Source organism: Chiloscyllium punctatum, chromosome 3, assembly GCF_047496795.1.
Source record: "Chiloscyllium punctatum isolate Juve2018m chromosome 3, sChiPun1.3, whole genome shotgun sequence".
NCBI classification, from domain to species: domain Eukaryota; kingdom Metazoa; phylum Chordata; class Chondrichthyes; order Orectolobiformes; family Hemiscylliidae; genus Chiloscyllium; species Chiloscyllium punctatum.
Genome location: NC_092741.1, coordinates 153,330,706 through 153,344,869, shown reverse-complemented (window position 1 = coordinate 153,344,869; position 14,164 = coordinate 153,330,706). Strand labels below are relative to the sequence as shown.

The following is a 14,164-nucleotide window of genomic DNA, read 5'->3' as shown; positions in this document are numbered from 1 at the left end:
TCTCATGCCCTCATAATTACCTTTATTTAACTGTAACACCATAACATTCGATTTTGCCTTCTCTCTTTCAAACTGCAGACTGAACTCTACCATATTATGATCGCTGCTTCCTAAGTGTTCCCTTACTTTAAGATTTTTTATAAAGTCTGGTTCATTACATAGCACTAGGTCCAGAATAGCCTGCTCCCTTGTGGGCTCCATGACAAGCTGTTCCAAAAAGCCATCCTGTAAGCATTCCATGAATTCCCTTTCTTTGGATCCATTGGCAACATTATTTACCTACTCCATCTGCATATTGAAGTCCCCCATGATCACTGTGACCTTGCCTTTCTGACATGCCTTCTCTATTTCCCGGTACATGTTGCATCCCTGGTCCTGACCACTGTTAGGAGGTCTATACATAACTCCCACTATGGTTTTTTTGCCTTTGTGGTTCCTCAATTCCACCTACACAGACTCCACATCATCCAACGCTATGTCATTCAGTGCCATAGATTTAATTTTGTTCTTAACTAACAAGGCAACCCCGCCCCCTCTGCCCACCTCCCTGTCTTTTCGTTAAGTTGAAAATCCTTGGATATTTAACTGCCAGTCCTGACCCCCATGTAACCACGTCTCTGTGATGCCTACCACATGATAATCATTCACGATGATCTGTGCCATTAGTTCATCTGCTTTGTTACGAATGCTACGAGCATTCAGGTAAAGTGCCTTAATGCTAACTTTCTTATCATTAGAGATATTGGAATGTAGTTGTTCAAGATGATGGGCATTATCATGGATGGCATTGACTGGTCTAAAATATTAATTGTCATCTTAAGTGATGACCAAAGATTTGATCAAAATTAAAAAGTATAATCAATTCCTTTCGGAAAATAAAGACCAACAGCTTGTATTTTGTAGAATTTCCTATGGAGAAAACATCTCTAAGCAATTCAAAGGGGAGTCATCAAGTAAAATTTCGCAATGAGCCAGGTGACCAAGTACCAAGTACAGATGACCAAAGGCTTATTGAAAAAGGTAGCTTTGAGGAGAACCTTAAAGGTAGAAAGAAGAGCAAAGAGGCAGGGCGGCTTGGAGAGAGAACTCCAGAACTTAGTAAGGACAGGTCTGAAAATAGTTAAGCCATTAAAATCAAAGAACTGGTGGAACACTGATCTCACCAAAACTTTGCAGGGTATGAGAAAATTTAAAGTTAAGTGAGGCAGGAGCCATAGATGGATTTAAAAACAAGGAGGAGAATTTTAAACTTGAGACACACCTTAATTCAGTTATCAATAACTGGTCACTGAGTACAGGAATGATGGTTAAAAGGACTTGTTGAGAGTTAAGACACAGGAGGTGGAATCTTGGATTGCCTCATTTATGGGGAGGGGTTTTTGAATCTGGTGGGCCTGGCATGCGTTGAAACAGTCAAGTCTAGAGGTACAAAATGAATAGATAAGGACTTCAGTAGATGATGAGTTGAGGGAAGAGTAGAGCCAGGTGATGTTAGAGATGGTGTGGTGGACATGTGATTGGAGGTCGTTTTCAGATCAGCTCCGACACTTGACAAGGAGGGATGGCCAGTGAGTAGAGAACAACTTGAGGGATGGGAAAAATGGCTTTGGTTATCTCAATATTTAGTTATGGGAAAATTCTTTCATCCTAAACCCAAAGTGAAAAGAGCAACCTGACAATTTGAAGTCCATGATGGTGTCTAGATTAGAGTTAGTGATTAAGTATATCTGTGTGTCATCAGTCTACATGTGAAAACTGACATTTTCAGATGATGCCGCTTTGGACATATAGATGAGAAATAGAGAGACAGATCCTTTAGTGCATTACAGCAAATACCACTGGAATGAAAAGAGATTGTAGATGGTTCTCTGACTGGATGGATAAAAATGAAACCTGGCTAATGAAGTTGAGTGACAATGGAGAGGTGTTGAAGGAGGTTTTATGGTCAATGATAGAAAATGAAGAAGTCAGGATGAGAAGGAAAAAAAATTGCTGGAGAAACAGAGTTGGCATTTTAAGTCTCTGTCAGAAATTTTCTGACAGGACTTTAAAGTCCTGCCCCCATCTACACTTCAATCCACTTATCACTAAATCTTTATTATCAGTTGGTAGAACAACATTTACACAGACTTAGATTCTTCTGAAAAGTTTAGAAAGCTATTCTATAATAGTCCTTGTTATTACCCAGAGAACTGCAACGTAAATAAAAAAACTAAAACCAGTTAATATTGATGGCAATGTCCATTAATAACCCCTTTCAAGTCCACTTATCACTGTCTCCAAGGTGGAGTCGACATAGCGCCCAATTAGTCTGAGATGCTCCGTGAGAAGACACTACATATACTGTAAATGCAATAATTTATCATTACAGTCAGTGTCGAAGCTCTTCACCAGGCTTATCCATACATTGCTTGCTTCACATGAGCAGTTATACAGTTTTATTTCCTCAATGCTGAGTTTAGGTCCACTTAAACTCAGTGGGACTTAGTTCTGTCCTCCGAATCTCTCTCTTTATCTGCCAAATTATCTGCCCACCAGAAATAATTCTAACTTCATGTCAAAAACAGAGAAGACTGTCTAGGCTAACTTATTTTGTTCAAAGAATACCCACCAGTTTTCATTGCAGCATCTACGTAGCCTTCATAAAGCTGACGCTGTGCGAGCAGGAAGAAGTGATATGCCTCAGCCCCACGCCAAGCATTGTCAATAATACGATTATCTGACAAAGAAGCATCTTCTTCAAGTAACCCAGCTAGAGCTGTTGTAGCCTGAAACAACACACAAGAAATATAGCACACAATATTGCACAGTATCCTTCAATTTTCTCTTGGGTGCAAGTTGATGCGCTGGAAATTTCCAATATTTTGGATTTATGATAAAATCTGTCAATTCATTTTAGGAATTGGAATGTGGCCTGGAAACAAACCAATGATAAATACCTAAGCACATCTTTAGAATATTAAACATTATAGATTTTTAAGGGATCATTCTTACATCTAAATTTCTAACATGCGAGTTTTATTTTTGAATTACACGTATTTACTTCACCAATGTGTCAGTTTTTAAGTGAACTATACACTGTACCTACACTGAACTGGCTTAGTTAGATTGTGTAAAATGGGAGAGATGATTCCCACCCATAATAATTATCTAATGGCATGCTGAAAGGATGACCTGAGGCATTTATTATGTGCTTGGGAGAGTGCTGAGCTCAGAACAGGGTATCCTGCTCAACCTGGTTCTTCAAAAACTTAATAAAAAACCTCTGGCTGCCCTCTAGACCTTGACTCCTCTTTCCACTAGGTTGGCACGTAGCTAAAATGACTCTCCATGCAGTTATAATTGCAGTCGGACCCTGACCTTCATACTTAAAGGAGCCCACGAGCTTCCAGCTTTCTGCAGAACAGTAGGTGAAGATTAAAAAAAGGTATAGCAAAATCCCAAGGGTAATTTTAATTACCTGACTACTCAATTTCTACCCGAGGCAATTGAGTTAAAATACGCTCCTAATCTGTGTGCTCAAATATAAAGAATATTCCTTGAGGCACACTGAGGCCAATAGCCATGATATTGTATGGCTATTGTATGCATCTCACTATCTCTAACTGAATAGGAGGCATAGTACGCAGTAAAAATATCAATGCTCTTTACTGAGAAAACCAAGTGAAAAATCACACTACACCAGATTATAGTCCAACAGGTTTATTTGGAAGCACTAGCTTTCAGAGCGCTGTTCCTTCATCAGGTGGTTGTGGAGCATAAGACCATAAGACACATAATTTATAGCAAAAGAATACAGTGTCATGTGTCTGAATGATGAACAAACCTGGATTATTGTTAAACCTTTCATCTTTTAGAATAGGTTGCAGGTTTCAATTCATTAATATGTAAATCTCAGAACTTCTTTTAAGTCACATTCTTGAGATAACTTGAGGTTTTATAAGAAAAGGTGACACCTCAGTTCAGACAATGCATTAAAGGTGTGAGGTTAGAATCTGTATCCCAATCTTGAGTCAGACTGGTTCTATTTCCAAAGTGGAATCTACAAAATATTATATGGATTGACTGCTTGCAGATTGTGCTTTTTTTGACTAAATTGGAATGTATATGCAAATACAAATTCATTCAATAGACTTATATGTGTGTGCAGGAGAGACAGAGAGAGAGTGTGCATGTGAGTGTGAGTGCATGTGAGAGAGTGTGTGTTTGTGTGTGTGAAAGCTTGGTAAAGTGAGCGTGTGAGTATGATGGAGAATGAGCCTGTGAGAGGGTGTGTGCATAGGTCTGTGTGTGTGTGTTGGAGAGAGAGAGAGAATGTCTGCTTGAGTGTGTATGAAAGGGAGTCTGTGTGAGTACGTAAGAGTGTGACTGTGTGTGTGTTTGTGAGTGAGTGTTAGAGAGTGAGAGAGAGTGTACAATGTAGTGAGGTCACCTGTAGTGTAACATGAACCCAAAATCCCAAGTGAGGCCGTCCTCATGGGTACCAAACTCTGCTATGCCACTTTGCGCTGTTGCCTATCCTGAACTCTGCTTGGAGGACAGTAACCTGAAGATCTGAGGCCAAATGTCCCTGACCACTGAAATGTTAGGGTGATCCCATTACACTATACACTCTCTCACACACACTTACACAGTCGTGCAGACACTCTCTCATACACACATTCTCTCAAACACACACACACACACACACACACACACACACACACACACACACATGTCTATGGGATGAATTTGTAGTTGCAGAATTATATTTGCAGATACATTCTATTTTGCTCAAAAAAGCACAATCTGCAGGCAGTCAATACAGGTAATATTTTATAAATTCTATTTTGGAAATAGAACCAGTCTGACTCAAGAATGGATACAGACAGACTCTGACCTCACACCTTTAATGCATAGTCTGAGCTGAGATGTCACCTTTTGTTATAAAATCTTAAATTATCTTGAGAAGGTGAAGGAGCAGTGCTCTGAAAGCAATTCCTTCCAAATAAACCTGACTATAACCTGGTGTTGTGTGATGTTTAACTAATCCACACCAATCCAATACTGGCTCCTCCACATCATGAGTAAACTAAAACATATCAATTTTTAACAGTTACAGCTGTATATTTTAACTTACATTGGTGAAATTGGAACACTTGATCAGAGTTAAACGTCAGCTTTTTTTATATGCAATACCTCTGATCGTCTGCCTTTCAATTTTGCTCTCTGAGTGTTCTTTATCTGTTCATGATAATCTTCCACAAGCAGTGCTGCCAGCACGTAAAGTTTCTTAACACGTAAGGGCTTGGTTCTCTTTTTTGCTTCTTCTTCAGCAATCTAAATAAAATGACAAAATAGCTGATTTCAAGAAAAGAATATTCAAAAACCCTGTAGAATAGATAATATTCCAAAAACTTTTAATCAACTTTGACATCTAACTCATTTTTAGAAATAAGGAAAGAAATACCCTATGAATTATTTAAGACAAAATCGCAAATAATAAATGGTGAGCAATTCTAACTTGCTACTACTTTGACTAACATTTGTCTACAAGCTTCCTGTGGCTTTATGAACTGTGCCTGTGGTAATTAGAAAGCAGAAACAGTAAGGCACCCTGTACAAGGGATCTGACCCTTGTGTGAACAGGACAAACCTAGCAGTTTGAAGAATCTTTACTGAAACAAGCATGAGGCAACTTTTGACTGCTCTTTCAAATGCTGAAAAGCTTCTGTAAAGATGGGGTCTTGAGTTGTTATGGTGGTTTGTTCATGTTTAATACCACATGACATTATAATAAAGCAACTGAAGCTTATTTTGATATAATTGCTTGGAGAAAATTAAGAGATCTAATACCACCTCAATTACCTACTGGCAGTCACTCACGCATATTTTGATGGGTAGTGCTGACCCAATAGCCTATCCCAACAGACATTAGTAAATTCTGGATCACAGGGCATTGCTCAAAATTTCAAGCACTACTTAAAGATATTATCACATTTTACTTTTCACTTGCTCGAAGAATAGAGAGAACATTTAAAATTAATTGGGACACTTTGTAGGATACTTTGTCAAGATTTACCAATCTTTAACATTTATTCTGGAAATTATCTGCAGACTTCACCTCAACAAAATGCTACTGTAACTCACTGGATACCTTACATAACCACCAGGAGAGAAGACATCATGGATATCTTCCTAAAGGTTCTCCTTAATCTGCAGAAGGAATAGGTGGAGGATACAAAATCAGGCAAAACAGTAAAACTGCACCAGTTGCTAGAGAACGTGAATGCCATCTCTCAACTGCAGAAACAGAATATCTCTCCTCAGCTAAACCTTCTCCTCCAGTAGATGAAGTACTGAATTAAAAACATTTTCTTCTTTGTCCCTTACTATTCAGAAACCTGCCTCTTTGTGCCAGCCAGCACACCCTACAGTAACTATGGTGTGTGGAGACATATGCATTACTCAATGAAAATTCTACATATCAGAACCTAAATGTTAAAAATACAGATGCTCTTTAAATGTTCCCAGGCAAATTCAATTTCTAGTATTCAGCAATTAGCACCAAAGTGCGAACCAAAACTAGACTTCAAACAGGTATTATTTTATTAGCACAGTATCTGATTTCATCCAGCTGTATTTATGTTGCAATCAAATAGTGTAAATGGTATAAGTTAACTCATCAACATCTCCCATTGTCAGTCAAATCAGTCACGAAATATTCAGAAGCAAACTCTGAAATCAACACTTAAAAACATTTTTGGGAATGAACGATGGCCAGATATTTGCAGTAAAGCATAATATACTGTGTCACAAGTCACACAATATTAAAAGGTTGCTAGTGAATTTAAAAAGAAATAAAACATTTTCATCCGTACCCTTTACAGGAGACATTAACCGAAAGAATGTCAGAGATTGACGGGGAGGAAGGAGAACATGAATCAAGTGAGTTCTCACATCATGCAACTCCAAATCCTATCAGCTGATAGTGCAATTGGGCTTGCATGTGATGTCACACACAACTGGGCACAGAGTCATGCAGCATGGAAACAGGTCCTTTGGCCCAACTGGTCCATTCTGACCATGGTGCACACTAAGCTAGTTCCAATAGCCCACATTTGATCCATTTCCCTCTAAACCCTTCCCATCCAATTCTTTTTTTTTAAAGTGTCGCTATTGTACCTGTTTCAACCATTTTCTCTGGCAGTCTATTCCATACATGCCACACTCTCTGCGTGAAGAGGTTGCCCCTCAGATCATTCTTAAATCTTTCTCCTCTCACTTTAAACTATGCCTTCTAGTTTTCAATTCCACATCCCTGGGAAAAAGAGTATATGCATTCATCCTACCTATGCCGCTCATGATTTTATACACCTCCATAAGGTCACCTCCCATTCTCCTACATTCCAAAGAATAAAGTCCTATCCTGGCCAACCTCTCCCTATAACTCAGGCCTACTAGTCCTGGCAACATCCTCATAAATCTTCTTTGCACTCTTTCCAGTTTGATTATGTCTTTCCTATAACGGGGTGACCAAAACTGTACCCAATATTCCAAGTGTGGCCTCATCAGTGACTTATAAAACTGTAACATACTGTCCCAACTCTTATACTCAATGCCTAGATTGATGAAGGCCAGCATGCTAAATACCTTAATTCACCACCCGGTCTACCTGTGATGCCACTTTCAATGAGATAAGATTCTGCCAACAGTGTACGAGGTCAGGAGGCACCACTCTGACATCAGTAACTGGCAGAATAAATATAGCTTACTATCAGGAAACCAGATAATAGCTAAAATAAATGCAAAATAAGTTTCCTGAAAAAGAAACTAAGATAATTAAAAAAATAAGTGTACAATCCGAGGAAATGTTCATCCTGGATCATTTTGTTTTTTAAAAAATCAATCATTTTTAGTCTATTTTAAAAGTAAAACGACCAAAATAAACAACTCACCAGCAGAGTCACAGTTGTGTATTTAAATAAGATTCAATCATCCCACAACCCTTAAAGATAGTGACATCAAGATATAGGTATGGGTAGTGCACAGAAAACAAGAAATGTCAAAAAACAATGGGGGAGGAAATTCTCATAAAAAGTAACCTGCCCTCTGATTTATTGATGAACAACAAAAATCTGTACGTGCAGATGGATCATAGCAGCCATATTTGCGTTGGGAGCAGTCACTCCATTCTCATTCTTTCCCCCAAAATATGACTAGAAAGGGTAGGTTGGAATATTTAATTCAAAGAAAAATAATATACAAAGGGAGATGTAGAAAATAAAAAAATGACAATATAAAATCAAAGAGACAGAAAGAAATAAAGTTTATTTTAAAAGTCTTTAACGATAATGAAAATCAGAACCAATGAGACTCCACAGCTACATGAGCTAATTTTCAATGACCGATTGTTTGAGAATAATCAAGACATAACACAGAAATCATGTACACTTGAACAGACAACCCTCAATTTTTTTGGGTATATGTATTAGGAAAGTAGCCAAATTTCACAGCCTTCATTAACGTGAATGTCAAATTTCTAGCAGTGTACCAGAGTAGTGAGGTTTCCAGAGGACAACAGCAATTTAGGCAGCAATTTGCTTATTTTCATATTTTACTGCCTGTGTGCAGACTTTATGAGTTGCTGTCCAATTTACTCCATAGCAGTGAGTAATAAAAGCAAAATCTGGGCCGTTATATTCATAAAATATAATCTTTTAGCAGTGTTGGGGAATAACAGAATCTTGTGTTTCAATCTGATGATCTACTCCACCACTGCAGTTCAGATGAAAGAAATACCTATCTCTCTAAATCATTAAGTTCATACTGAACTAACAAATGATAACTTTGCAGATAGACTTATTTTTCAATTGGAAATGCATGGCTGAATTAGTTAATCTATACTTATGACATTATTACAAATTGTTAATGAATGGGCATCTGATCATTGGAAAGTAGAACAGGAATAAACAAAAAAAATCTTTGATTGTACAATAGCTATCCTAATGTACTTTACATGGTATGATTTGCTTATACTGCATGCAAAACAAAACTTTTCACTGTACTTCGATGAAAATATAATGCGACAATAATAAATCAAATCAAATAGCTGGTCAGTTAGCTGTTTATAATGCACAACTAATTTATATCTGTTGTATTATAAGATGCTCCATTATTAAATCCTTCCCAAAGATAGAAACATAAAAAATAGGCTGAGGAGTAAGTCATTCGGCCCTTCAAGCCTGCTCTGCCATTCAATATGCTCATAGCTGATCATCCAACACCCTATTGCAACTTTCACCCATAGCCTTTGATGACTTTAACGCAAAGAACCATATCATGCATTTTCTAGTGCACATTCAATGTTTTGGCCTCAACTGCTTTCAATTCTACAGGCTCACAATCCTCTGGGTGAAGAGATCTCTCGTCATCTCAATCCCAAATGGCCTACCCTGCATTCTTAGACTGTGGCCCCTAGTTCTTAACTCCCCAGTCATCAGGAACAATTATCCTGTCTATTCAAATTTTTTTTTTGAGGTTCACCTCTCCTTCTAAATGCCAGGAAATAAAGATAATGTATGTATCTCTCCAAAATTTAACTAGATAATTAAAATATTGGATAGAAGTTGCAAAACCAACTGTAGAAAATCACCTGCTGCTATACAGTTGGTTCTGCTATAACAGAGTAGTTCTGTTCTCATGCAATCCCATGTTATAAGCAAATCACATAATAGCAGCACCATATAAACTAATGGGGTCGGGATCAAGTTATAACCAATACATGCTTTAAAAGTTCATGCTTTAGAAATACTGTCCCTAATTCATCAACCATATTACAGTGAATTTTCATTAACAAAAACACATGTTATAGCAGAACAACTTGTACTTCTGCTTTTAAATCTGAATAGTAGTTTTCATAAATTTCTAAGAACAGATATGCAAATATGCAGACAGATGTAAAATGCTTTACATGCCTCTAAGAAATCCAAAGATATCCCCAATTATGGAGAGAGTACTACTGTACCTTAAACATGAGCTTTGCAGCATCAAGGAAATGATGGGCCTTTCGGTAAAGTTCAATTGCTTCCAAAGTTTTATTCTTCTCCAACAAATGAGATGCATACTTAGCCAAAAGGGATCCAATTTCTTTCATATTGTGATTCTTGGCCAATTCAACAGCTTTATTCCACTGGAATTTTTTTGAGAAAATAGTCAAAATTAGTGATTGCATTAATATTGGTGAGAAGTAGTAATAATATTTAAATGATCCATTTTTAAAAGGGGCACATGATCAATAGTAAGTAGGCCATGTTCACAAGTCTTTAACTGTGGCAAAGTAAGTTTAAATAAAACTGTTAAAGGTTGTACAGAATTCTTTATTTTGTAAATATATGTATAGAGTCTAAAAGACAAAATACTGATCTTTATAGAACCTTGGTGAGACTCCAGCTGAAGTAATGTGGCCAATTCAGGCACCACACTTTAGGAAGATGTCTAAAGTTTAGAGAGAGACTATAGAAGAGGTTTAATAAAATTGCACCAAGGACAAAAGACTTGAGAAAATGAAGTTGCTCTCCCTAACGCAGTTAAGAGGAGCTTTGAGATAGGTGTTTAAAATCTTAAAGGGTTTACCGAGAAATTAGAGGGGTAGGCAATCAGGTAAATGACAAATGAACCTGAAGTAACATGAGAAAATATTTGCAAAAGCATTGAGTTGTTATAGTAGGGAATGCACTGTCTACTATGTGATGAAGGCAGATTCAAATGTAACATACAAAAGAGAACTGGATAAATACTTGAAAAAGAACAAAATAATTTGCTAGCTGCCGAGCACTTCTTCCAAACAACCAGAACAGGTATGATAGGCTGAATGGTCTCTTTTTGTCAAATAATTCTACATTTCATCATGCTTGACCATAATGTAATCTGTATTTTAGTAATGGTGGTGTTTTACAGTTCATGTAGGAAGCTCAATATGTTGTAGCAACATGCAATTTTCCATGCATGTTGTCATCTGGAGCTATGGATGGTGATGGTAGAGACTCTAAATTTCTTACCATTGCATAACTGGCTAGGAATCTCCCCTACTCTTACTGCCTGCCATTGGTATGTGCTAGAAGAATTTACAGGTTTGTAGTCAATCTATTTGGTTATGTTTCAAATGCACGTTGCTTGCCACCATGTAAGATTCAATTCCAGAACATTTAGCCATGTCACAATATGTTCTCATTCCATTGTTTCAGAATTTATAAATAAAATGAAGAAACGCACTAAAAAGGTACTGCATTAAATTATATTCTTTTCTTTTTAATATCCTACCTGATTCAGATGTATACAGGTCTCAACTGCAGCTTTAGCTTGGTTACATTTGAGGAATGCAGCTACAGCTTGCTCACACATACCCACAGTAACAAACATGTGGGCTATATCCTATACAAAAAAAGTCAAAGTATTCAAAATTTTGTTGTCAAAAAGTCTTAACTGTACAAAAGAACTACTATAGATCTAAATAACTGAAGAAAATTCCTTCTGACATCCAAGTGCTGGAGGAATTCTGGGTGGAAAGGGAGACAAAGAAAAATCTTTCACTCTGAAAGCCTTGTTTTGTTCACCTGCCAATAAAAAAATTCCAGATATTTGCTTTATTTTTGGAATAAGTGAACTTTAGTTTCAAAGCTCAGTTTACAATAGTTCAACTTAATTCTGCTTGAAATTATTAGTGGGATGATTCTGAACCAGTGTCATGACTTAAAAATATATTCTTTAGCAGGAATAAATATCTTATAGCTGATGTAATTTACTTTTTATTTATTGACAGGATGTGTGCATCATTGAACAGTCCATCATTTATTGACCATCCCCAATTGTTCTTAAGAAGGTGGAGGATGGTGAGATGCCTTCTCTAACCATTAAAGTCCAAATACATTTGTACACCCATAATGCTGTTAGGGAAGGAGTTCCAGGACCTTTTTTCCCCCCATTATATAAAGTCAGGATGGAGGAGTACTTGCAGATGGTGGTGTTCCCATGTATCTGCTGCCCTTATCTTCTGGATGGTACAGGTAGAGGTTTTGCAAGGTGCTATCTAAGGAGCCTTGGTGAGTTGATGCAGTGCATCTTGCTGATGGTGCACACTGGTGCCACTGTACATTGGTTGTGGAGGAAATGAATGTTGAATGAGTTAGACCGGAACCAATCAAACAGGCTGCATTTTTCTGGATGGTGTTGAGCTCTTGAGTGTTGTTGGGAGTTACACACATACAGACAAATGGAGACTGTTCCATCACGCTACTGACTTGATTTTGTAGATGGTTGCCAGGAGATGTGTTACTCACTGCAAAATTAACAGCCTCCAACCTGTATTTGTAGCCATGATATTTATATAGCTGGTTCACTTCAGATTTTGATAAATGGCTATACCAGTATATTGAGCACAGGGGTTTTAGTGATGGTAATGACATAGCTGGTCATTGTGCAGCACAGATGTTACTTGCCACTTAGGGTGTCATAAATGGTGATGAACATAGAGCAATCATTCGCAACCATGCCCACTTACAACCTTATGCTGGCAGGAAGGTCATTATTAAAGCAGCTGAAGACAGGCGAGTCAGGACAATACATAAGGAACTCCTCTTTATGATGCCTTGTGGCTTTGGTGATTGACCTCAACAACTACATCCATCTCCCTTTGTGCTAGGCCTGCCTCCAACTAAATGAAAGTTTTCTCTTCATTCCCATTGACTCCAATTTTGCTAGGGCTCCTTGAGTGTGACATCAATCAAATGCTGCAATTGATGTAAAAGGAAGTGGCATCACATCCTCTCATATACTGTGCTGGTCCAAACACAGACAAAAGAGCTGAAATGAGATCCAGAGCTTAGTGAGCAGATTAATGTCCAGTTGGTGCTGGATGACAGATTTTCGATAATACCTAACTCTTTGTGGATGACTGACATTAACTGAAGGGGTGGTAATTAGCCAGGTTGGATTTGTCCTGCTTTTTCTGGACAGAGTATTCTGGTCAATTTTCCATAATACCAGTTGCACGTCAGTGTGGGAAATGCTGCTGAAGGCCCACACACCTGCATGGATGCCCAGCCTTGAGTTGCTAGATATGTTTGATGTCTGTCTCATTTAGCAAACTGGTAGTACCACGTAACGTTATGGAGGGTACCCACAAAGTGAAAACACGATGGTCACTCCTATTAATACCATCATGGACAGATGCATACATTGCAGATAGATTGGTAAGGACAAGGCCAAATACATTATTCCATTTTATGACTCCCTGACAATAAGGCATAGGAGCAGAAGTCAGTCACTCTGCCCATTGGGTCTGTTCCACTATTAAATGAGATCATGTCTTATCTGATAATCCTCAACATCACTTTCCTGCCTTTTCCCCATAACTCCTGATTACCTTAATTCAAATTCTCTCCATCTCAACATTGAATATTCTTAAGAACTCATCTTTAAAAGCACTCTGTGGTTAAGAATTCCAAAGATTCACTAGTCTCTGACAAAAGGCATTCTTTCTCAACTCGGTCTCAAAACGAGTTGACCCTCCACTCTGAGATTATGCCCTCTGGTTTGAGACTCTCCCACAAGTGGAAACAACCTATCCACATCCACCATGCAAAGCTCCCCCCCACCCCAATCCACAAGAATCTTTAATATTTCAATAATGTTACCTCTCATTCTTCTAAATTCCAATGAGTACAGGCTCAACCTACTCAACCTCTCTTCATAACTATGTGAACGTTCTCCAAGCTGTCTCCAATATTTTTCTCTTAGATAAAGGAGAGCAAAATTGTTTGCAGTATTCTAGCTGTAGTCTGATTAGTGCCTTGTATAGTTTTAGCAAAACCTTACTCTTTGGAGGGGGTGTGTGAACTAGTTGGGCCGAAGGGCTTGTTTCCACACTGTAGGAAATCTAATCTAATCTTACTACTTTTATATTCCATTCTTTTAGAATTAAAGGCCACCATTCTACTGGTCTTCCTTATTATCCACTAAACATATATGCTAGCTTTTAGTGATGTACCTGTACTGCAGCTTCCTGCATTCTTTCCCTGTTTCAGTAATATTTAGCTTCTCTATCCTTCCTGTGACGGTGCATTTTCCCACTTTATATTCCATCTGCCACTCACATAATTTATCTATATCTCTCAGTAGACTCCGT

The 14,164-nt window shown here is 37.9% G+C and overlaps 1 protein-coding gene across 4 annotated transcripts in view; it reads right to left on the bottom strand.

Annotated features, from left to right (window-relative positions):
• The window catches only part of wdr35 (WD repeat domain 35), a 105,749-nt gene that overhangs the window by 15,630 nt on the left and 75,955 nt on the right, over positions 1-14,164 (bottom strand). For 3 of the 4 annotated variants that reach the window (XM_072562613.1, XM_072562623.1, XM_072562630.1), the window contains 4 exons: positions 11,302-11,412; positions 10,007-10,171; positions 5,179-5,319; positions 2,612-2,768 (listed from right to left, as the gene is read on the bottom strand). In XM_072562613.1, coding sequence (XP_072418714.1) covers positions 2,612-2,768; positions 5,179-5,319; positions 10,007-10,171; positions 11,302-11,412 — 574 coding nt within the window. Of the gene's footprint in view, positions 1-2,611; positions 2,769-5,119; positions 5,320-10,006; positions 10,172-11,301; positions 11,413-14,164 lie in introns of those variants that run through there. The other variant, XM_072562641.1, reaches the window with a different exon arrangement.